The 23627-nt window shown below is 59.3% G+C and overlaps 1 protein-coding gene across 2 annotated transcripts; it reads right to left on the bottom strand.

Moving 5' to 3' along the window:
• Positions 1–2014: 2014 nt before the first annotated feature.
• On the bottom strand, positions 2015–23441 carry SPAG5 (sperm associated antigen 5). 2 transcript variants are annotated; one of them, XM_054008649.1, is made up of 24 exons: positions 23334–23441; positions 23087–23233; positions 16761–17995; positions 15584–15776; positions 14261–14380; positions 13324–13416; positions 12778–12912; positions 11990–12109; positions 11522–11614; positions 10976–11110; positions 10074–10188; positions 9522–9615; positions 9193–9274; positions 7813–7946; positions 7239–7404; positions 6996–7089; positions 5986–6060; positions 5400–5523; positions 4731–4842; positions 3977–4057; positions 3645–3797; positions 3069–3122; positions 2817–2897; positions 2015–2256 (listed from the first exon to the last, which is right to left on the bottom strand). In XM_054008649.1, exons 1-24 carry the CDS (start codon positions 23376–23378, stop codon positions 2140–2142), a joined length of 3798 nt encoding a protein of 1265 aa, XP_053864624.1. In that variant the 5' UTR covers positions 23379–23441; the 3' UTR covers positions 2015–2139. The 2 variants fall into 2 exon arrangements, with proteins under 2 accessions (XP_053864624.1, XP_053864625.1); XM_054008650.1 differs by lacking the exons at positions 23087–23233; positions 23334–23441 and adding an exon at positions 20249–20684.
• Positions 23442–23627: the final 186 nt, after the last annotated feature.

A 23627-nucleotide genomic window follows, 5' to 3' on the forward strand; every position in this document is an offset into this window, starting at 1 on the left:
GCCAAGCTTGTCTCCCATTGTTCAGCCCTGAATGGCTCCTCTTAGCAAATGGGAAGTTTAGAGGTGTACGCCCTGCCTGGCACGCACTGCCCAGCGCAGCTTAGCTGGGGGGGAGAAGAGCTCTTCCCCACCAAGATTCACAGCTTCTCCCTGATGCTGCAGACCTGAGCCAGGAGCCAGCCATTGGCCAGTCGGGCATCTCACGGCCCCACATGCAGCATGGGGCCTCCACCTTCCTCTAGAGCTGCAGCCGGTGCCCTACAGCAGCTCCTAGGCTCGAAGATGAAAATGGGTCTCTACTTGCTGTCCTAGGTAGGGCAGAAGGGGCTCTGTGGGGCCCTTGGTAGTGTGCAGCACCATGGGGCACAGAGGTGGGTCAGAAGGAGAGTACAATTCTGAGAGGGAGGTAGAGGTGGTGGAGGGGCAGGCTGCCACCGTGCCCTTGAAGGCCACTCAGCCTTTACAGAGAGTGAAATCCTACCTCCCTGCTCTGTCTCCCTAAGCAGCAGAAGAGGTCTGGGCATGGGATAGGGACCAGGCCATCAGCTCTGTACCCCACACTGCAGCTCAAATGGACACAGCAGGGTTAATTTTCCAGGAGAGGGGGCTGAGGAGCAGCAGAAGTGGTGGGTGCAGCACGTACTAGTCTCCGAGGCAGGGGGTCTAGGCACTAGAGCGCAGTTGCTCAGCCGCTGCTGTTTATCAGACCTGTCCTTTAAGCTGAATACAGTAGGGGGAGGATAGGGAAGTGAGCACCTCACATATTCCCCTAGCTGCAGCTGTTCTACGGCTGAAGAGACAGGCAAGGTGACCCTGCCACCTAGCCCAGAGGTGGGGACAGCCCCAGGGAGTGAAGCCATTAAAAACCAGAGCAGGGGTTTGTTTCCATACAGATGCTTTTGGGCACATTATGGGAAGTGAAGTCACAGCTCTGCCCTGAGAGGAAATCAATAGACCCCTGCAGCTACAACCCATGTCTCCAGGGCAGAGGGTAGCATGGCCCATAGGAGCCAGCATGAGGTTATGTCCAACTCAGGGCCTCCCTCAAGCTTGCAAGGCAGGGAGATCCTGCAGATGTTTGACAGAGAGGGGAGGAATCAACTTTTGAATGAAATAGAAAGAGGTTTTCAAAGTAAGCCCTTTCTCGCAGATCTGTGCTCAGGGAAGGCCCAGCATGCATGCTCCCCCCATGAGCTCCCCCACACCCCAGCAGCATTGCTGGGGACAGGGCAGGAGGCTCTGCAAGACCATTTGCTGGCCAGAGGGACAGTGACAGGAGATTAGTCCCAGCTGTGTGGTCTATCTGTACTGCATGCTCCCACCCCCAGACTACTTCCCCTTCTCACCCAGGCCAGGCTGCATTTCCACATCACCCCACTACTGCTTGGCCCTGGGAATCTCTCACACCACCCCCAAGAGCCAGGGTGGCCAAGGAGAAAGCGGCCTCAGGCTACCGGCTCTACAGGAGGCTCTCACCCTCAGAAAGGAGCACTGGAAGTTAGATCTGAGGAGCAAGGAACTGAGAATCTAGGACACCAAGAGCGGGAGCTGCCTCTGAGGGGAAACTAGGTCAGCCCAGCCTCGCTGGGTTCATGCATGCGCAGTTAGCAGGAGCCCTGGGAATGCTAAGATCAGCAAGGCTGCGTACTAGCTACGGAACCCCAGGCAGGGAAGTGCTCTCCTGCCAAGGAAGGGGGGCTGTCAACGCAGGGAGAGGAGGCGGTGGTGGGGAAGGCAGCGGGCCCTGCTCTGACAGGGATCCCACTTCCTCTCCAGGAGGAGCAGGCACCTTCCCCATGCTAAGTCCAAAGGAATGGGGCTGGGGAGTCAGGCTGCTCTGACCAGGGGCAGGGGGTCATGCCAGGTGCGCCCCTAGCAGGCAGCAGAGAACCCAAGGAATGAACTCCAGCCAGTCAGAGGCAGCACAGCACCTACCTGGGCCGTTAGTGAGCCCCAAGCTCGGATCAGGCAAGAGGCAGAGCACTACAGGGTGTCAAAACTTTAATTTACACACACACACACACACACCCCAGGCCACTTGTGTTCCAGACAGGAACAGTAACACAACCGGGCTCAGTTAAAATACAGGGGGCGCTAAGCAAAGGGGCTTCCAAACACGGAGCGAATCACAGCTCATGGCTACAGTGCGTCCCCAGAGCATCTGTCGCCATCCGCCAGCTTCAGCCCGAGGTAGCGCAGCAGGTTCTGGACCTCCCGGGAGCCGGCAGTCACCACATCCGGGATGGAGGAGAGTATCTGGGAAAGGAGGAAGAGTTTGAGGAGCTGCAGCCAAGCTGGAGGTGGGGGAGCAGGACTCCAGCAGCTAGGAATGGGACAGGCAGGCCACACCGAGTGAGGTCTCCATCAATAGCCTTCAAGCTTAACACCAGGCAACTGTGTGAACGGTTCCGGCCTGCCAGCTGGGGCAGCATATAGGCCTGGGCAGGCCCCAGAACCTTCCTGACTACAGAAGGCAGGACACGGAGCAGCCGTGGTCATTGCAGTGACGGCACACAAGCCACTTCCTGCCCTCAGCATGGGGTAGCAGGTGGGGAGCCCCTCAGGGACAGCAGCAGAATAGGATGGAGGGGATGGTCCTTTGCCAGACCAGGCCCTTCTGAAGGCAGCCTCACCTGCGATGCTGGGCCCCTCCCCAAGATGCAGCTGTTCTCCAGAGGGCTTTGTGCTGGCAGTGTGGAAATAGGCAGTGTGATGGGGGGGAGGGGAGCCCTGGCTGTTTGTCAGTTAGCCATGCCAGGAGCCTGATCAGCCAGATCATACCGCTGTAGGGAGAGCTCCTCCCTAAAGGGCCTCACCTCTTTGATCTTCTCCTGCATCTCCTCCCGGCTCCTTAGCACCATCTGGGCATGATGGAGTTTCCCCTCCAGGATTCTCCTCTGCAAAGGAGAACACAGAGCTGTGCAGAAGTGAGGGAGGGGGGGCAGAGCAAACCCCAGAGCTGCAATTTAACGGCTTAGCAGCTGGGCAGGAGAACCAGCAGCCAGACACACACTCCCCCCCCCCCCCCCCCCAAAATCGCAGATGAGCCACCTAGGCCCTGCCCTTACTTGGTCCTGGTAGTCACGCTGCGTCTCCAGGAGTAGCTCCCTCAGCTTGTTCACCTGCAAGACAAGCCAAGTCTTGGTGCAGGGGCACGATGCAGCTGGATGCCCACAGCCAAGAGTTGAGCCTGACTCGGGGCTGGGGAGAGAACAGACCCCACCAGCCCCCGAAGAGCTGGCTCTCTCCTTGTGCCAGCCGCTCCCAACCAGGGCACGTACTGCCTCCCCTTCTCTGCCATTGGCCAGCCCATGCCCAGCATGCTGACCATCTAGGGCCTAGCCATGCCCAGCTCTCCCCCTCCCACGGCCAGGCTGGGAGCACCCACTGTCTAACCCCCATCAGGGCTGTGGGGCATCTCCCTGTTCCCTCTCCAGAGCATGAATAGAAAGGAGCCGCAACGTAGCAAGAAAGGGCACATGGTAGGGGGCAAATGAATGCCAACAGCCCTGGGGCGCCTGTCTCTTGGCAGTCAGCCCCATGCTATGCAAGTGCCCTAGGCCAAGAGCAAGCTCTCCCGCCTCCCCCGAGCCCCTTCTATCCTGCACCAGAATCTGGCCCTGCCCGAGCACCGCTGGTTTCACCTCCTGCCGTAGCCAGACTTTCTCCTGGACAGCGTCAGCATCCAGTGGTGTTGTGTCGGGCTCCCGTCCCCTCACCTCCTCCCACAGCACCTCAGCCTCCGTCTCCGCACGCCGGAGCAGGTGCTTCAGGTGAGAGACCTCTGCCTTCAGACTCTAAGGGGAGAGAAGCCAATGAGATGCTGGGGAGTGGGGCAAAGGACTCAGCCCCAGCCTCTAGGTGCCCACAGGGCTGCTGCTCAGTATGGTGCCATGTACAGGACAGCAGCGGGCAGCAGGGCCGAGCCCATTCCAGGATCTAACCCAACATGCCCCCAGCCTGCAGAGGCGGGTACCGTGACTTCTCCACTCCGGTCAATGAGCTGCAGCATCTTCTCCTCCTGTTGGCGCACAATGTCCTGCAGCTCCTTCTCGGTCTGAGGAGAGACGGTGGCAGCATTTAGGATAGGGTCTCCCTGAGTGGCACCTCCCTTGCAGCAGAGTCTTGGACATGCCACTCTCCCAGGAAAGGAGCAGGCAAAGAGGGGGCCCGGGCCCAGGCCTGAGGGGAGGCAGCTTGTGGGTTTGTGTCTGTTGCAGTCACTGTGACAAAGTTGCTAGCAGACACTCAGCACAGGTCAGAGGCGGGCAACGGGCTAGGCACAAGCCCTCAGTTCACCAGCAGCTTCAGTCAGGTGAATCCCAACACCATTCCCCTGCCACCAGGGTTATCTTGCCCCATCTCCACAGGTAGCGAGGGGTCAGTCACACCAGGATCCCAGCCTGCCCCAATGCAGACATTACAGTTGGCCCTGCACAGCCAGACCAGGGTAGTTCTTAGGCTGGAGCAGTCCTGTGCCAGGCTCCCTGTGCTCTGCCAAGTCCTGACCCAGGAATACTCCAGACCCAGCCAGTAACAGGCCCCCAGACAGGGACGCTGGGGAGCCACACAAGTGCCACGTTAGATCAGGCTAGCGAGCGGCTGCAGGGGATGGAAAAAAACAGTTACCCAGATTCTCCCATGCCCTAGAATCTGAGCCTGCCTGGTCCACGTCCCAGATCAGCTCTGCCCTGGAGTTCACACCTAACCCAGTTCTGGCGCCTGCTCACCTGAAACCTGACTCCCAGGGTCTTGTTTAGCTTGGCAAGGTTTGCATCCCGGGCATCGATCTCTGCCTGGAGCCTGGATTCCAGGCTCTCCAGCTGGTGCTGATGGTCACAGCTATGAGAGGAAGAGCCGAACTGAGTCTCCTCAGAGGGCACAAAGCAGACGGGATGGTTCAGCTCTTCAAGGCTGCCGCCGTTCCTCTCCAGGGCTGCCAGGATCACCCACCACAGGGGTCAACCTGCCTCCCTGGGGAGCCAAGTGCTGCTCTCTGGCTGACACTGCCCAGCAGCCACTGGGCTCAGCTCATGCACCCGCTGCTCCAATCTGCCCCCTCCAAGGACCTGGCCTCAGGACTGGACATGAGGGGAGAGTAATCAATCAACACCAGCTCTGCCTGGCATCTGGGGCCATGACAAGAGGACCCGCCAGTCCTGCTGAGGGGTGCCAGCTGGGCAGGGAAAGGACTCTGTGTATGGAATTGCCACCCAGGGTAATGTTCGGGCTGGAGGTTGACCGGGTTAGCTCCTGGGGGTCACAGTCCTAGAGGCGTTGCTCCATGGCCAATGGCAGAGGGGGAGCGACAGGCCAGCAAGTAGCAGTGGTACTGCCTAGAGCCCGCTGGGCACCCCCATCACTTCTCCTTTGACTCGAGGGCCAGATGCTGAACTTACATTTTAGCCTGCAGCTCCTGAGCCTCGTGCTGTGCCGCCTTCTGGCTCTGGAAGCTCAGTGTGATGAGATGAGACACAGCAGCTCTCAGCTCCAAGACCATCTCCTGGAGACTCTCCTCGATCTCTGGGGGCAGAGCAGACGGCAGGCGAGCAATGGCTCACAGTGCACGGAGCTAGCCCTCAATGCCAGGGTTAACAGAGAACCCCTCGCAAGCAGAAAGGAAACAAACCCATGTGTTATACCCTGCTCAGGTTCTAATTACCCAGCAAGCTCTGGGGCAGCGCCAGGCCAGGAACAGACACCAGATGCTATGCCTGGAACAGCAGGCAGTGTTAGCCCGCCTGCATAGCCAAGGCCCCCAGCCCACCCCCCAGCCCCTTTGCCTCATGGTGCTGAGCAGTTACCAGAGGGAACCAGTCGCAGAGTCAAACCTGGATGAAGGAACAGGCCTGGCTCCCTGGGAAAGCCTAGTGCACGGCCCTGCTCCAGGACCCCTCCTGTGACCAGACCAGCGCCCTTTACACTGGGGCCCAGCAAGGCCATGCCTATTGGCAAGGGAGGAGAGGGCAGACACCAGGCCGTTACCTGCTGGCATCGGAGGAGTAGCAGGTTCAACCTTGGTGAATGCGGTCGAGCCTCCAGCAGCTACTTCATCAATGCCTGTAACAAAGCAGGTCAGAGGGGCTTGGTGCTGGGTGATCAGCACAGGTTACCCCTTTCTATGACCCTGACCCACTGTTAGGCCATGGTGCCTGCACAGATCCGGGAACTTCCCTTCTCCTCTGGGGAGTCCCTGGGGCTGGTGCTGAGGCCCCATTCACAGCACCCCCTCACCGCGCCCCATGCGAGGAGTCCTAGAACCAGGCCATCCCAAGGCAGCGATGGTTCTGGGCTTTCTGGCTGTGACCCCTGTGGTGGGTGATCCTGGCAGCCCTGGAGAGGAACGGCACCAGCCTTGAAGAGCTGAACCATCCCGTCTGCAGGCAGCGTGGGAAGGAGGCCTAACCCCAGGCAGGAAGCCCTGGGCATCGAGGGGCCTGTTTGCCACAGAAGCACCGATGCTCCTCACTGGAGCAATCTGTCTCTGGGGTCAGAGGCAGCCCACGGCTGTGGTGTTCTGGGTCTCAAGCAGAGCTGGTTTTCTGTGGCAGGTTCATCAGAATTCATCCACCACCCTGGCCAAAGCCTAATGCAGCCCGACCCGTCACGGGAAGGGAGAGCAGAGCCGCAGGATTCGGCGGTAGAGCCGGGGGCACTGGGAGCTTGATGGCTCCTTCCCAGACATGGGAGCAGGCTGGGCAGCTGTAACCACCTCCGCCTTGCTTCAGTGTCACCATGTGACTTCTGAGCAAGCGGCAGAGCAAAGCCTTGTGGGAAGGTGCACCCCACTCACTGCAATGGCGACATCTCCAATACCGAGGGGAGGGTCCCTGCATGACAGGCCTGCAGAGGGAGACTCGGCCCTGGTGTACAGAGCACTTCACGCCCCTCCTGATCTGTGAAGCACTAACCCAGCCCCCACCACACAGGCAGGGTTTCTGGAGCAGCAGACAAGAACCAGAGCCAATAAGCAATTTCTGGCAGCCACATCCTACCTTTCCCTGCCACAGCTTTCAAGACGCTGCCCACGAAGGAGCTGGGCCCGCTGCGAGGGGTACACACTCTGCTCCATGATGCAGCATCAGCAGCCTTCAATGACAAGAGAATGTCTGAGTGGCTGGACCACACAGATGCCAAGGCAGCATTACAGACATTGCTCTGCTTCCCCAGGGCAGATGGGCTGGAGAAACCCATGCTGCTGTGATCAACAGCTAGAGGGCAGTTCCCTGGGCTCCTACCTCTCCTGGCAGGGCAGCTTGGAGAACGTCCGTGAGGTCCAGCAGCCTCTCCTTGGTCTGAGCAAGCTCCAGGGAGGACTTCAGGAGTTTGTCCCTGATGAGCTGCAAGCCCAGGGCTTCTGCCTTGCTGCAGTCGAGCTCCTCACAGAGGGTGTCCCGTTCCTTCCTGGGGAGAACAGGGGAGTCAGCTCGCTCAGTGCTCACCCAGGTCCCATCCTCTCAGAGTGGGGAGGGGAGAGATGGGAGGCACGTCAAGGCAGCCTCGTGGCACGGCTGGGTTCAATGGCCAGAGAACAGAGGGACATGTGGAGGTGCCATTTGAATAAGCAGAGGATGAGACCAGCTGTGCCCAGCCAGAGTGCCCATGGGTTTCCCACAGGGATGTACTAGGGTGCACTGAGGGGCTCGTTCACTGGCGCCCTTTGCCTCCCAGCCGTGAGTGAAGTTGGGAGGGGACCCTGCACGCCAGCTGACCAGAGACATGCCAAGCTCCTTCCCCCGGCACAGGCTCTCTGTTCATTGGGCACGACACACACAAAGGGCTCAGAGGGGCAGAGCGGAGCTGCTGGCTCACTGGAGGTGCTGGTAGGCATCCTTCAGGTCCTCGTACTGCATGCTGCGCTCTCGCAGGACTGCAAGGGTGGCTCTCAGCTCATTTTCTGTCTCGGTCAGCTGCTCCCGGGACACACGGTTCTCCTGGTCAATGAACTGGAGCGGAGGGAAGAGACACGCCTGTGAACATTTACTAGTGAGGAGCGGGAGCTGGTACAGCCTGGGATCCTCAGCGCATGCAGGCCAGGAACGGCTAAGGAGGGCCATGTTCATACCAGGAGCTCAATTCCCACTCTACCTTCCTGCAGGAGCCCAAGCTGAGACTCCTCCCTCACCCCATTCTCACTTGAGGGACTGGTGAGGCCTGCCCCCAGTATCAGGGGATCTTTCATCTAACAGGCCTCAGAGCCCAGCAACAGCTCGGTAGTCTTCCCCCCTTCTCAGAGTGCTTGGAAAAATCAGAGTCCCACCCTCACACCTCGCTCCGCCCCCAGGTCCTCATCTGCCAGCAGACTCTGCTGGGAAGTACGGGATGGGATGACTCACTGCACTGGGGCGTGCAAAGGCCAGAGCTGCGGCAGCCAGTCCGATTCCCGGGGGATTGGACCAGTCAGGCATTCAAGTGCATGGAAAGGCCCACCCAAGTCTCACGCCCAGGGGTAACTGCACAGAGATGGCTGGGGAAGAGCTGATCACAGGGATCAAAAGACCGAGCACAGGGTCAGCAACAGGCAACTGCTCCCCACGGCATTTATGAACTTGTTCAGCCCTTGCAGCTTGTGAAATACCAGACCTTCCAATACCCATCTTGCTCTCCACGCTCAGCCAGTTCTTACGTGACTTCAGCCATGGCTTTCCTCAAGAACTACTGGAGCGGGACGTCTGCCTTGGGATTCCAGCCTCCACAGGCTACAACAGCATCGTTCTCTAACTGATGCACTTTGAGTATCAGATGCCAGAAGGTTAAGGAGTGGAAGCAAGGGAAGGATGGGCCATCGCAGCCCTTCAGAGTAGTGAGGAGGGCTAGGACCCAAGGCAGAGAGAGAGTTCCTTGGAGAGATTTAGCTGCCAAGTGGACACTGGCCCCTTGGCTGACAGGAGGTTTTATGGCACGGGTCTGGCACCACATATGGCAAGCCCAGGGCCAGTAGGATTTGCACCTGCACAGTTAGGATGCCCAGCATTTTCGGTGTCCCTCAGTGCTGCTCTGGGGCATGGGAGGGGTTTTGGAAAGGACATTTGAGCAGTCAGTGGGGCCTGGCAGCTCCAGTTCCGGGCCTACGTGCAGGGAGGAGGCGACGTTAACTTGTCCTGGTCTGTGCAGGCTGCCATAGGGGCCATTAGCACAGCGAGTGTCCTGTGCCCCTAACAGAAGGGTTAGCCCACCCCACCCAGCCTCTACCTCGCGGCTCTCGGTCATCTCACGCAGCTCCTGATGCACCCTGTCGTGCTGCTGCCGGAGAAGCTCCTGCTCCCTGGTCAACCTGAGACAGGAAGGAAGGAAGCAATGAGTGTGTCGCTTGGCTGCCAGCTGCAGGCTCTGCCCAAGAGACCCACTCAGAACAGAAGTGAATTTCAGGGGAGCGGAAGCAGGAGAACCAGGATTGTCCAAGAGCCTCCCTTAGGGCATCAGTTTGTTCCTCATTATTCAGTCACTGGACTGCGCAGCGCTCTGCTTCTGTGGCCCCGCCCACGCCCCCCAGCGTCAGCACCCGGAGGCTGGAGACTCACCGTGCCGTCTCCTCCGACAGGTCTGCACGCGTCTCTTGCAGCTCATCCCGCTCACACTGCAGGCTGGCCAGGTCTCTCAACAGTGTGCTGAGATCTAGGGCACGGAGCACAGCACGGAGGTTAGCTGCACAGCTGGCATCAGTGGATGTGCAAAGCTGAGACAGTAGAGGAGCCCTTGCCTGCCCACCCCCCAGAGCAGGTCTTAAGCAGCCGCCCAGATACTGGAGTAGAGGGGGGGGGGGCACATCAGTCTTATCCAGCCGTTGGAGCTGTCAGCAAGATGCCCTCCAAGCAATCTCCAGGGTACTGACATGCCAACGGAACAGGCAGCTACTGCTACAGGCGGGGCCCTCTAGCCAACGTGAGAGGCGCCGGATGCTCAGCTCAGTCCTTGGCATAGCAAGACATGGTTTGGGCTTTGTACCCCAGCATGTGACCAGCAGACAGCGTCTCCCAGGCTCTCACCCCAGGAAGGGCCAGCAGCTTCCACCGCTTGGGCCTTTGCACATCCACACAAGACAGCGAGAGACCCAGCCTCACATGCAGACATACCTGCTCCCAGCCGGGAGTTTGCCACAGTCAGCTGATCCACCTGGGCTACAGAACCCTGCAGCTCTGCAGTCACTTCCTCCAGCCTCCCAGAAACCGCCTCCAGCTCCCTGGCAGCCTGCAACAGACCACAGCACCCGGCTCACTGCTCAGTCCTGCCCCTTGGGGGCTTCTCTGGCCCAGCCCAACGGGACCAAAAGCTGGACACTGCTGGCACCCACATCCCAAATGGGACGAGTGCTCAGGGGTTCTAATGCCCTGCCAAAGATACAGGAGGGGGCAGGGCAGCAGTTCCGCACCAGATGGCAATGCTGGAAAAGGGGCCGTGTTCTGACCCCTGGATGGCAAACGCCCACTGTGCTCAAATCGTCTGCCTCTTGGCATCCTCGGGTCTGCGCCAGACATCTGGGGGACAGGCCTCCTTGCAGCTACACTCCAGCCATTGGCCGCTAAGCATGGCACTGCTCACATGGCCATCTTGCACCAGGGCCATCCTGGAGGAAGGAGGTGCTGACTCACTCTCAGCTCCTCGGCCTTTGCTGAGCACCAGCCTAGCACCACCCTTGCCAGGTGCCCCAGGGAGCCCTGACAGCCCTAGCACACAGCAGCAGCACCCCCCATACATGGGGGATTCAGCTGTTGATGTGGCGTGGCTGCCGCTGAGCTGTGAGGCACCCGCCCCCCGGAGACACCAGCAGCACCCCCAGCACTGCAGAGCTAGCAGCGAGAGTGGGGCTGAAGTCAGCCCTTGCATGCAGAGCCCCGACCACCAGTCCCAGGCTAGGCAGTGCTGCCAGCTGCTCTCACTCCTACCCCACTAGTGGGGCAGGTCACGCTCTGGGCCCAGCACCACCACAGCCCAGCCCTGCCCTCTGAACAGCATCCCACAGGGGTCAGCCTCTTACCGTGTCTTTAGCCTTGAGGGCCTCGGCGGCTCGGCTCCGCATCTCATCCCGCTCTGCCAGGCAGCTCTTCAGTTTGGCCGCCACTTTGTCCAGCGAGCTCCGGTTCCTGGAGAGCAGGACCCTCATCTGGTCTTGCTACAAGAGGAGGAGGAGGAGAGTGCCCCTGAGGACAGCCTGGAGTCCCCACGGAATCCCAGAGGTTCCAGCCCAACGCAGGACTGCCCCATGCTCCTCCAGAGGTGCCGCTCACCCAGCCCGTGCATTGGGGACCAAGGTCACCAGGCTGGGCCACCTCCCTGGGGGACCCACCCCACCCAGAGCCTTGGCAACGCATGTGTGACCAGCTCCTCAGGGACAAGTCTCACAAATTAGAGCCATCTGACATCCCAGCCGCTGAGTGCTCCAACGAACCCAGGGCCCCGCGAGCCAGGCCCGGCCCTCTCCAGAGGCTGTCGGAAGAATCGAAGGCACATTCCGAGGGCCGACATACACGTGCTAGCGCTCAGAGGCTCAGCCACAGAGCGTCGCAGAGCCGGACAATCTCACCTGCTGGTTTAGGGTTCCTTGGTCTTCCTGCAGATTCCGCAGGGAAGTATTTGCAGTGTCCAGGAACGACTGAGACTCCACAGTCCAGGATCTCTGCAAGACAAGAGGAGCGCTCGCATTGCCGATGCGGGTGCTGGGACGTGGGCAGCGGCCAAGAGTCCAAGACCTTCTGGAGAGCTGAGGGTGTAGTCAGTCGCCCCCAATGGAAGTGCAGAGGAACCGGTCTTTGGCCTGGTCTCAAGGCATGAGGCTGCTTAAGTATTGGCAGGGGAACTCCCCACATCACTAATGGCAGAGACAGGAGAACGCTGCCCCAAGCTGCAGCAGATCGGACTGAATCACAAGTTCAGCAGTCCCCAGGCTGAGCCTGTGCAGTGGGCAGAACACGAGGTTTCCAGCAAGCTGGCTGGGCCCACAGGGTCAAGAGCAGGGCCAGACACGCACGCAGAGCCCACTACCCTTCCTTACCTGGTGCTCACGAGCCTCCTCAATAAGGGTGCAGAGCTCCCGCTGGGACTCCAATCCCTGCTCTAGGGCCCCGATCCGAGCGCTGGCATGGACACGGAAGGCCTCCAGAACCAGATCACTCTGGGGAGGGGGAGACACGTGCATGTGGGGATTTTAGCAGTGACCCACCAGCCTAGTGCCACCATTGCCAGGTGCCCCAGGGAGCCCTGATATCCCCACTGCCGAGGGACGGCACAGCCCCAGCACACAGCAGCAGCAGGACCCACACGTGGGAGATTCAGCTGTTGAGGTCACAGAGGAAGCACCAGTGCTACACTCAAGCTGCAGGGCAGGGCTCTCCCTCGTGCCCCTCTGCTGAAGCACTGGGGAGGCCTCAGCCGAGTCCTTAATCCCACCCCCTTGTATTCGCTGGCCCAGGGCGCAGTTCCCTGCCGACAGGTCATCCAGCACCCTCTTCGAGTGCCAGTGGGACTGGCTGAGGGGGGCTGTCCAGGGCTCCCGCAGAGACAGGCAACCCCACCTATCCACTGGCATGGCTGCCGCTGAGCTGTGAGGCACCCGCCCCCCGGAGACACCAGCAGCACCCCCAGCACTGCAGAGCTAGCAGCGAGAGTGGGGCTGAAGTCAGCCCTGGCATGCAGAGCCCCGACCACCAGTCCCAGGGTAGGCAGTGCTGCCAGCTGCTCTCACTCCTACCCCACTAGTGGGGCAGGTCACGCTCTGGGCCCAGCACCACCACAGCCCAGCCCTGCCCTCTGAACAGCATCCCACAGGGGTCAGCCTCTTACCGTGTCTTTAGCCTTGAGGGCCTCGGCGGCTCGGCTCCGCATCTCATCCCGCTCTGCCAGGCAGCTCTTCAGTTTGGCCGCCACTTTGTCCAGCGAGCTCCGGTTCCTGGAGAGCAGGGCCCTCATCTGGTCTTGCTACAAGAGGAGGAGGAGGAGAGTGCCCCTGAGGACAGCCTGGAGTCCCCACGGAATCCCAGAGGTTCCAGCCCAACGCAGGACTGCCCCATGCTCCTCCAGAGGTGCCGCTCACCCAGCCCGTGCATTGGGGACCAAGGTCACCAGGCTGGGCCACCTCCCTGGGGGACCCACCCCACCCAGAGCCTTGGCAACGCATGTGTGACCAGCTCCTCAGGGACAAGTCTCACAAATTAGAGCCATCTGACATCCCAGCCGCTGAGTGCTCCAACGAACCCAGGGCCCCGCGAGCCAGGCCCGGCCCTCTCCAGAGGCTGTCGGAAGAATCGAAGGCACATTCCGAGGGCCGACATACACGTGCTAGCGCTCAGAGGCTCAGCCACAGAGCGTCGCAGAGCCGGACAATCTCACCTGCTGGTTTAGGGTTCCTTGGTCTTCCTGCAGATTCTGCAGGGAAGTATTTGCAGTGTCCAGGAACGACTGAGACTCCACAGTCCAGGATCTCTGCAAGACAAGAGGAGCATTCACACCGCAGATGTGGCTTTGTGAACCCTATCAAAAGGCCACCGCTGGGACTTGGGCACCAGCCAAGGGTCCAGGACCCACTGGCCATCTGGTGGTGTAACCAAATTGCCACCAGCGTAGCAGAGGAACCTGTATAAGTGATGACCCTTGTTAGGCAGCCTCCTGCCTTCAGAGACAGGCCCAAGCGTCTGCATGTGTAGATGAGCCATCTGTCCCTAGAGTGGCCATTCGCAGAGGACCCACTGTACATGGAATCGATACCTAAAGCGGGGGGCCCGCTTGTTACAACACCTGGGATGGGGAGCAGAACGTCCCCCCTGTGGTCTGGCCCTGCCTCCCTTTAGCGGGTGACTCGTTGGGGAGCACAAGGAGGAGTCAGGAGTCCATTTTGCTTAACCTCTGAGGCTACGTCCTCACTACCGGGGGGGGGGGGGGAAGAGGGTCGATTTAAGATACGCAAATTCAGCTACACGAATAGCGCAGCTGAATTCGACGTATCCGAGCCGACTTACCCCGCTGTGAGGACGGCGGCAAATCGACCTCCGCGGCTCCCCCCTCAACGGCGCTTACTCCTACCTATGCTGGTGGAGTACGAGCATCGATTCGGGAATCGATTGTCGCGTCCCAACGAGACACGATAATTCAATCCCCGAGAGAGCGATTTCAGGCGGGTAGTGAAGACGTAGCCTGAGAGATGGTCCTGGACATTTAACCAGCTCCAGCTGTTCTCACTGGAAGCCACACTTGGACAACCAGCCGTGGAAGCACCCATCCCCTTGAAGGCACTTTACCCTCCCTGAACACAAACCCCTCCAGGGCCTACCATTGCCTCCCTGGCCTGTTCTAGCTCCTCTTTCAGAGCCCGCTCGTCCTCCCGGGTCCGCTGCAGGGCCTTGAGTCTCTCTCTGGTTGCCATGTACAAGTCATGATAAAGCTGCTCCTCCTGGAAGATATTCCATCCCCAAGCCATCACTCACAGGGCTAGGAGAATTGTCTCTCACGGGGTACGGTGGGCAGGGCTTGAGCCAACTCTGCCCATGCCTGGGGCTCAGCAGAGCCAGACAGGCTGAACACCTCATCTTCTTCCCCCAGGGACACGTGAACCAGGTTCAGCCTGAGAAGGGGCGCCTGGGGCAGCATCTCTGCCCAGCAGGGCTAGATTTAAGCAGTTGCCATGACATTTGCATCACCATTAGTTTTAACAGCTGCAAGCGTCCCCCAGGTGCTGCCCCTCCCCAGACCCCCCTGCCCCGCATGCCAAGGGATGCGGCCACTCCCCCACCCACTGGCTGCAGACATGCTCGCTTGCAGCTTCCTTCCTTGACGAGCTGGTGGTCAGTGGTGCAGTCAGGCGAGTGTAACCAGGAGGCCAGGAACAGCAAGGACTGCTGCAGCTCTCCAACTTGGCGAGAGCCAGCCCAGCCATGCGCATGATTTGATTAGCCCGTGCTGTAGCAGCAGGCGACCATGGGACCAGGTTTCATCAGCTCTGAACTCAACAATCCCCATTCAGCCCACATCACTTCTGCTCCACTTACCCCCAGTGGGACCTATGTACTTTGAGGGGCCTGTTGATCTGGAGCATTGGAGTCCAAGCGCTAGCTGCAGCGCTGGCCAGGGAGAGCGCAGCACTGCCCCGCTGCATACCTAGCGGAAGTTCTGGACACACCCCAGTACTGCAGACCCACTAGCTAGCTAGGATTTCTACGGCCCCTACCGCTGCAGCATCTGAGCCCCTCCAAACCTTTAGCAGGTCTCTCCTGGAAGGCAGGCAGGGCTATTGTCCCCATGGCACAGCTAGAAATCAGAGGCACGGAGAGGGTAAGTGACTCGCCCAAGGTCACACAGGAAGTCCAGCAGAAAGGGAATAGAACCTGGGTCTCCAGAGTTCTAGGCTAGCGCCCTTCCACCCATCTTGCCTGGCACTGCATACGGGGGGCTGCCAAGCATCCCTTTGCCTGACTGCAGTCACGGGCTCCACTATCTAGTGCAATTAACTGGTAGGCAACTGGGGAAGTTTCTGATCTACTCAGCCAGAGGGGAGGCGGGCACAACTCATGGCCACACCTGCCCTCCTCCTCTGCTTGGGACCATCCCACTGCAACCCCAGACGCACGTGGTCTCATCACTACAGTGGGCCTCTTACTGCTTTGGGGTGGGTGACGTCAGTCTGCGTGAGCACGTCTCTCTGGTCTGCCGGCCCCAGACGAGGAACTGGCCACTGGTTCTGCTGCCAATCCCGCAGCTGGCACGAGAGGGCTTCAATGATGATAAGCGTGCTCTCCAGCCGCCCCTCCAGCTCCGCCCGGGACAGGGTGCTCAGGTGCTCTCGGGAACAGCTGGTGGGAGAAGATATTTGTGAGGGGCTTCAGGAGCACAGACCCCCTGTGAACTACAGAAACGGCTCCCAGCTTAGGAACGCCGACTAACCCCAAGGACCTGGCGATGTCAGGATCAGGCCTTTTCCTGCAGCCATGTTAGGAGAGAAGCAGCCGTTAGCTGAGAAGCAGGAAGTCACATCCTCACATTCCATCTACATTACATTAAAACACTGTCAGATCAGGCTGTTCAGAAGACTCCTGTACTAATGGCCCCCACCATCACCAGATACAGAAACAAATCTTACGATGGTTAAAGAAAACTTAGTTTGATAGCAGCCTGTCTGGCAAGAAATCATTTAACAGTTGTGGTTGTGAAATCCTCATTTCTTCATTGTTTTATCTTTATGGTCCCCTCTTCTCTATTGTTTGTCTGCATAATCTCTGTCTGTTACATAATTAATTTACACCTAGCAAAATTAAGGTGGTGGGGTATGATTAGGTTAGAGAATTGTGTTACAATATGTTAGGATTGGTTAGTAAAACGATTGGTTAAGGTCTAGCTAAGCAGGACTCAAGTTTCACTATATAAACTGGGGTCCAAGGAAACCAGCAGAGAAAGAACAGAAGAAAAAGAAGGAAAGACCTGGAAGAAGAACTCACCTCTAAGACTCAGCCTAAGATCAAAGCTGCTAAGAATCCTCTGCACGACCACGACATGCAGCAACCAGAATCCAGGTGAGCCTGACCTTGCCTGGTCAACAGAGAAAGTCTGCCTACCTGATCAGGATTGGTGAGTCTAGCACTGTATGCTTAGCATGTGTATTCGCCTTGGTTATTGTTAATAACTAGAGGATAAGGGTATGACCGTGTAAGGCTCTTTCACTGCTAAAATGTCCTGCAAACCCACAAAGAGTACACCCTGAGCCCTAGGAATTGGGTACGGGTGGGTGCCCCTGGAGTGAGAGAGTAACAGAGAATTGTGTGGGTAACAGGGAAACTTACTGCCAGAGCAGAGAATCTGTTTCTGCAGCACTGTCCTTTGCGCAGGCAGGCCACTCCACAGAGGTGTTCATGCTCTTCTCAAGCAGCGCTCGGGGAGTCATCCAGGTCCCCGCAGAGCAGGCGGAGACTGGGGTGACACTTGTGCCTGCATCTTGCTGCAGAGCTGGCAGCGGCAGGCTTTGCCTCAAGGACTCCATCACAGCAGAGGTGCCCATGTTCTTCTCCAGCCATGCCAGTGGGGTCATCCAGGAGATGGTACCGGCCACGTTGCACCCAACCTCACAAGAGGGCACTGGGGTTGTGAGAGCTGTTGCTCCTCCCTGCAGGGAAGGCTTCTGAGCAGAACTTGAAGCCACATCCTTCCAGACAGAAGCCTGAGGGGAGCCCTCTTCAGTCACCAGCAAGCTGGGCTGGTCACCAGCAAAAGGCAGGGGGCAACTTCCCGACACTGCTCCCCCCGGGATAGGCATGGCACTACTATGTCCTTCCATTTCCTTCAGGGTGGCCAGGCTGCTGGGAGGCTCCAGAGAATCAGGCTCTGGAATCACGGCCCAGATGCCCGTCTCCTCAGATGGAGGCGGGCTTCCAAGCACCTGTGTCGCGGACACCTGCTCAGGGTCACACCCCTCTGCAGAGCCCATTAGGAGCAGGCCCGGCCTCTCAGGAGAGCACAGAGAAGGGACCAATGAGACCATTGCTACAGCAGCATGGCTCTGCTTCTCCTGCACCCCCAGCTCAGCAGCAGTGTCTTGGATGGCCCTGGTGTCCAAAGGGTCACTGTCCAGGCAGGGCTCGTTCTCGGCCATTGTCACGTGGGTGTGAGCCTCATCCATCCTCACTGTTACTTTAGAAACCTGAGATGTCTCAGGTGCACATGGCCCGTCTGCATCATCCTTCTCCACCTCTCTCTCCAACGGGGAAGAGTCTGCAGCGTCTGCCCTCCTCCCCCCAAAATTGTCCGGCAGGGCCCAGAGCTCCTCCCCAGACTCAGCCCCAGGAAGAGAACCGGCAGATATGGCACTTTCCCCCTGGCCCATTTGCTGGGAGCTACCAGCGGCCTCAGAAGCCTTCGGCGTGGAGCTATTTGGAGCCAGATCCAGCTGTTGCTCTTTTGTATTGGGCCAAGCTTTGTTTTCCTCCACAGTTTTGGGGCTGAACATTGTGCTTGGCAGGGAGTCTGCCCAGATTTTTATAGCTGGTGACATCTCTGAGCCAGGCAACGTGCTTCTGCCATCCTGCACAGAGAGGGAAAAATAACAAGGTCAAGAACTGCAGAACCCCTGCCCACTGCTGTTCCACCCCTTCGACACATGCAGACGCCTATCCTGCATGTCGGGCTTTGACTAGCTTGACCCAGAAGGCCCCTTTCCCAGCATATAGGGAACATGCTTGCATTCAGTGCAGAAGGGAGGGTACCCTAGAGAGCTGTGGGGCTCTCTTATGTGGAGGAACCCCCTTGCGTTCTTCCACGGCAAGACACCAACCCCCTCAACTGCAGTCAGGCTACCCCCGCTGTTTCTCCCTCTCCTGCACTCAAGAGGCAAGCGCCAGTCAGCAGGAGTCATGGAGTCTGACCCACGGCTCAGACAGGTTCAAACTAGCCAGCCTGACTCAGGAGAAGACTCCCTTCGCAAGTGGGATCAGTGCCAATGCAAGGGGACTGTTGTGCCCTTACTAACATTCAGGGGGGTGTTTTGGCCGGCTAGCTCCCAGTGCCAAAAGAAAGGGGAGGGGTCAATGGGAAATCAGGACCCTGAGACTGACAGTCCCCACGGACAATGGGAAGAGGCCAGTGCTCCAGGTCAGCCTGATTGACAGGGCGGGCAGGCTAATCAGGGAATCAGAAGGCCAGGGGGGTCCCGTCCTCCCTGTGAGCTGGAATTGCCTGGGTCAGACAGAGTGGAGCTGAGCTAGGGGACAGAGCTGTGCCAGCCGGAGGGGCCAGACAAGCAGCCCAGGGAACAGGTCAGAGCTGGGAGCAGAGTCACAGAAGCAGCCAGCCCACAGAGCAGACGTGTCCTTGGGGGGGAGGAGCTGCAGCCACAGAGCAGACGTGTCCTTGGGGGGGGGGAGAGCTGCAGCCACAGAGCAGACGTGTCCGGGGTGGGGGTGGGGGAGAGAGCTGCAGCCACAGAGCCAGGTGTGGTGAGCAACTGGGACCAGCCAAGGGGGGATTCTGGGCAAAGGGCCCAGCACAGGAAGACACCCCCAGCCAGCGGTGCTGACTTTTGGTTTTGCAGGTGGGTGCCCTCCTGAGGCCCCACCCCCACTCCACCCCTTCCCACCGCTCTCTCCTCTCCGCCCCCTCTGCCAGTTTTGGAGGGAGGCTGTTCACAGAGAGACAAGGGGGTGAGGTCATATCTTCTATTGGACCAGAGTCTGCTGGGGAGAGAGACACTTCTGAGCTTTCACAGAACTCTGCTTCAGGAAGAAGAACTCTATGAAAGCTCCAAAGCTTGTCTCTCACCAACAAAAGTTGCTCCAATAAAAGCTATGACCTCACCCACCTGGTGTCTCTAATGTCCTGGGAACAACAGGGCTCCACCAACACAGATACAAAAATGCAGGACCCACATGAACAGCACAGAGTGACCATCACACCAGGGCACTATTGTCAGGATTCATCTTAGCAGAACATCATCATCACACCAAGGAAGTAGCACTACCAGCACATTGAGATAAATACAGCCACGTGTGCATGCCAAAACTTCACAGTACAGGCACACAGGGATCCACACAGCAGGAGAGTGGTGTCAGCTTAGCGCTCAGTTTAGTATGGATACACTCAGGGACTGAGTCCAAGAGTTCAGCTAAACACAAGGGCACCTGGAAACACCTGTACTAACAGCAGGATCGACACTGGCCCAATAGGAGGAGTTGCACATCAGGGCACTAATCCCAATCCCAGTGCAAGGCAATATGGGATCCAGGCACCAGGTCTTTAGTACCAGAATTTGTACTCCCGGGAGAGTGGGATGGAATGATAGAAGTTACAGGGGAAAAAGCCCTCTGATCATCCTGGCTCAGTCCATCTCCCTGCCAACGCAGGGCTGATCCTTACTGCATGTTTTGTCCAGTCTCCTTTTAAAAGTCCCAAGCCTTAGAGTTTCTAGCTGGGACACTCTATACCAGGGGTTCTCAAACTGGGGGTCGGGACCCCTCAGGGGGTCGCGAGGTTATTACATGGGGGGTCGCGAGCTGTCAACCTCCACCCCAAACCCTGCTTTGCCTCCAGCATTTATAGTGGTGGTGAATATATAAAAAACTGGTTTTAATGTATAAGGGGGCGGGGGGGTCGCACTCAGAGGCTTGCTCTGTGAAAGGGGTCACCAGTAAAAAAGTTTGAGAGCCACTGCTCTATACCTCAGGGGAGTAGCGTGCTGTGCTCTGTAAGCCCCATATTCATCATTTGTATATATTCTTTATAGCTCATATAAAGCATGCCGTGTAAGGTATCATGGGAAAGGTTCTGATTTGCTGAAACCCACTGTTCTGTCAAAATATGTATGTCACGGAGTCCCCGGGCGATGCTCTGGAACTGCTCCTCACAAAGCCAGTCAGGACTTTGGGGAGCCTCCTCTCCCTCGGAGCAGACTGTCTTCAGGGCAAGAAGCTCACACGGCTTCACCTCCCGGGTCAGACCTTGGAGCATTCATCATATGTCCCTCCGTGCGCTTCCCACAGCGAATCCCCCCAGGCGGGCTCCTGGGGAGCCAGAGGGTCCTGCACTCCCACTTTTCAGGCAGACGAGACTCTCAGCCAGCCAGTAAAACAGAGGTTTATTAGATGACAGGAACACGGTCTAAAACAGAGCTTGTAGGTCCAGAGAACCGGATCCCTCAGCAGGGTCCATTCTGGGGCCCAGCGAGCCAGATAACTCCGTCTGCCCTCACTTCCCCATCCCGGCCCAAACTGAAACCCTCTCCAGCCCCTCCTTTTTGGCCTTTGTCTCTTTCCCGGGCCAGGAAGTCACCTGATCTTTTTGTTCACCTTTAGCTATGGGGGGGGGGGGGGGGGCGGCCCTGGCCATTAGTTGCTAGGAGACAGATTGTTGGCCATTTATGCACACTGGAGACTTAAGACATAGGGGACACTGAGGCACCCACACAGTATTCAGAGGAAACATTAAGGACAGTCCCTCTTCGTCACAGCATATCATTAAAGTGTATGAAATTATGAGATTGTGCTGCATGGTGTTACTGAAATAGGCTGCAAATTTGGGAGTAGCCCAGAAGGCAACTCCCCAGAAACAACAAGGCACTTGACCAAATGGCTGGGTGGATGTTACACAACCATCACCAGCCATTGTGCAGCAAGTGAATGACAATTAGCAATTCAATGACCATCACCAGAGAATTACTCAACCCTGGGACTCAGCAATCCCCCCTCCCCCCAACATGATGCTTGGACATGTGTTTTCCAGAACACATGGACTAGACAGGAGACAGTGCCAGCCCAGGTTGTATCCCAGGGGTCACACACTAGTCCTTCCCTTGGGAGACTATTCCAGCCACACCCCAAGGCAGAGATTGCACTGCTTGGAAGGTTTCCCCTGATAACTTGAGTTTCTCCCCCCCCCCCGCAGCCCCTTGCCTCCCCCTTTCCCTTCTATCCCCCACCCCGGGAAGAGGCAGTCACCCAGATGCCAGGGAGGGGGACCAAACACACTACATGGACATGTGGCCACTGTCTCCAAGAGGCAGGCGTCTCTGCCTGGGCAAGCAGGGAGCGCCACACCCCGCAGCAACCCAGGAGACGCGTCGTTTCCCCCCCCATGCCCATCCCGGTCCAGCTGCCCAGCGGGGGCTGGTGCTCTCAGTCTCTCTGTGCTGCGGGGGCCCAGGGGATGTTTTTGGAGACGCCTCTGACTGAGCCCCCTGCCAAATGCAGAGAGCTGGGCTGTAGTCGGTGCCCCCCCATGCAGACAGCCACGTGCCAGCTCTCAGTACAGCCACCTGGGGCTGGGAAGAGGTTTCAGTCCCGTTCCCCCGCCACCCTCACCCCAAGACCCTCTTTGAAATACACTTACCTGCTGCTGCCTTTAGTTGGCTGAAGCGAGGTTGGGAGCTGCAGAGCCACAGAAACAGGGCCGGCTCTAGCTTTTTTTGCTGCCCCAGGCAAAAAAGCCTCCCGCTGCCCCCGCAAGCGCAGCAGGGGAGGGCACGGAGCCTGGCCGCGGGCCCGCTCTCCCGGACCGGCAGGAGCACCGGGAGGGAGCGGAGAGTCCAGCCGGGGTTCCGCTCTCCCCAATGGGCCGGAGCGCCGGGGGGAGGGCGGTGAGCCCGAAGTGGCTCCGCTCATCCCGACGGGCCAGAGCGCCAGGGGGGAGGGCGGCTGAGCCCAGCCGCGGCCCAGCTCTCGGGCTGGAGCGCCGCGCCGTGCCGCCCCCCTCCAGGTGCCGCCCCAAGCACATGCTTGGTGGGCTGGTGCCTGGAGCCGGCCCTGCACAGAAAGCAGCCTGCTGCCCATAAGAAGCAGATAGGAGAAGGAAGGGGGCACAGCACCGGTGGGGGTGGGGTCACTCAGCCCCTGCCCCAGGAGGAGAGTCCCCATCACTGATTGGCTGGTGGCCAAAAACAGCTAAAAAGCACGGCCCAAAAGAGCTGTTTTGGCCACGCTGATCAGCACAGCAGCTCAGAGCCCGATACAGCTGATCGGCGGTGGCTCCGGGCTCTGCAAAAAACTGCGGATAGGCCCTTCGAGCCCCGCCGAACAGCTGATGGGGCCAGGGGCAGTAAACAGTTGACTGGTGCCAGTGGGTGCAGAGCACCCACTAATTTTTCCCCGTGGGAAAAGAACCCTCCCGCCCTGGAGCACCCCCAGAGTTGGCACCTATGCCCCCAGCCAAGGGTCCTTGCTGGCCAGGCTGGGAGGGGGATCTTAACCCAACGGGGGGCTGACGCTGGAAGAAGGGTCCCACCACCCAAAGCCCAGAGGTGAGTGGCCACCACCATTGCAAGTGTCCAACCGGCAGCATCCCTGCAGCCTGGCCAGGGCCTGAGCAGGAGGCCGGGGACCTACAAGGAACTGAGTGCGAAGTGCCCCGACGTGCCAGCCACGGTTTGTGAGGTTCCCTGTCACAGGGCCGGGTGACGGGTTCTCCGTCTTCTGTTGAAAACTAATTGTTGATTAAACAACTTGTATTTGTTTTACGTGGTAGGACATGACCCGTCACCCAGGGGTCAGGGAGGTGCCCAGTGCGGCGCGCCCGGAGTGGGGACACCTCGCCCGTCCCAGGCGAGCGCGGCAGGGTTGGGGGTCGCGCCCCCCCCGCTCCACCCAGCGGGACCGGCCCCCCCGGGCCCCGCGCGCCCCCGCCCCCGCACCTGCAGCCGCAGCCGGCGGAACAGCGGCGTGAGACTCGAGCACGTCACAGGCTCCATCCGGCTCCCGGGGAACGTCGGCTTCGGGGGCGCCGCCGGCGGCTGCAGCGACAGGTCCTGGAGCGGGGCCCGGCCGGCGGCCTTCCGGGGCTGGACACAAAAACACCGCGTGTGACCCGGGCAGGCGGCGCGGGGGCGGGGGATGCGGGGCCCCGCCCGCCCAGGTGCCCTCCCCCGGGGCCCCCCTCACCTCGCGCGCGGCCGCGCTCTCCGCGGGGGGCCCGGCGGTCTCCATGGGGACCCGACCTGCTCCGCTACCGCGCGCCGCCCGCCGCCGCACCCGCCATTTGAACAGAGCGCGCGAATGCCATTGGCTGCAGCCGCCAGCGGCGTCGTTACGTGAGGGGGCGGGGCGACGCCGTGTCCCAAACCCCCCCCGGCTGACGTAGCCGTGTGGGCGGGATCGGGATCCCCCCGATCGCCAATCCCGGCGCTCAGAGCCTGGGGCGCCCCCTAGCGGTTCGCTCTGGATCCCCCCAGCCCG

Source organism: Malaclemys terrapin, chromosome 18 (assembly GCF_027887155.1).
Source record: "Malaclemys terrapin pileata isolate rMalTer1 chromosome 18, rMalTer1.hap1, whole genome shotgun sequence".
NCBI classification, from domain to species: Eukaryota; Metazoa; Chordata; order Testudines; family Emydidae; genus Malaclemys; species Malaclemys terrapin.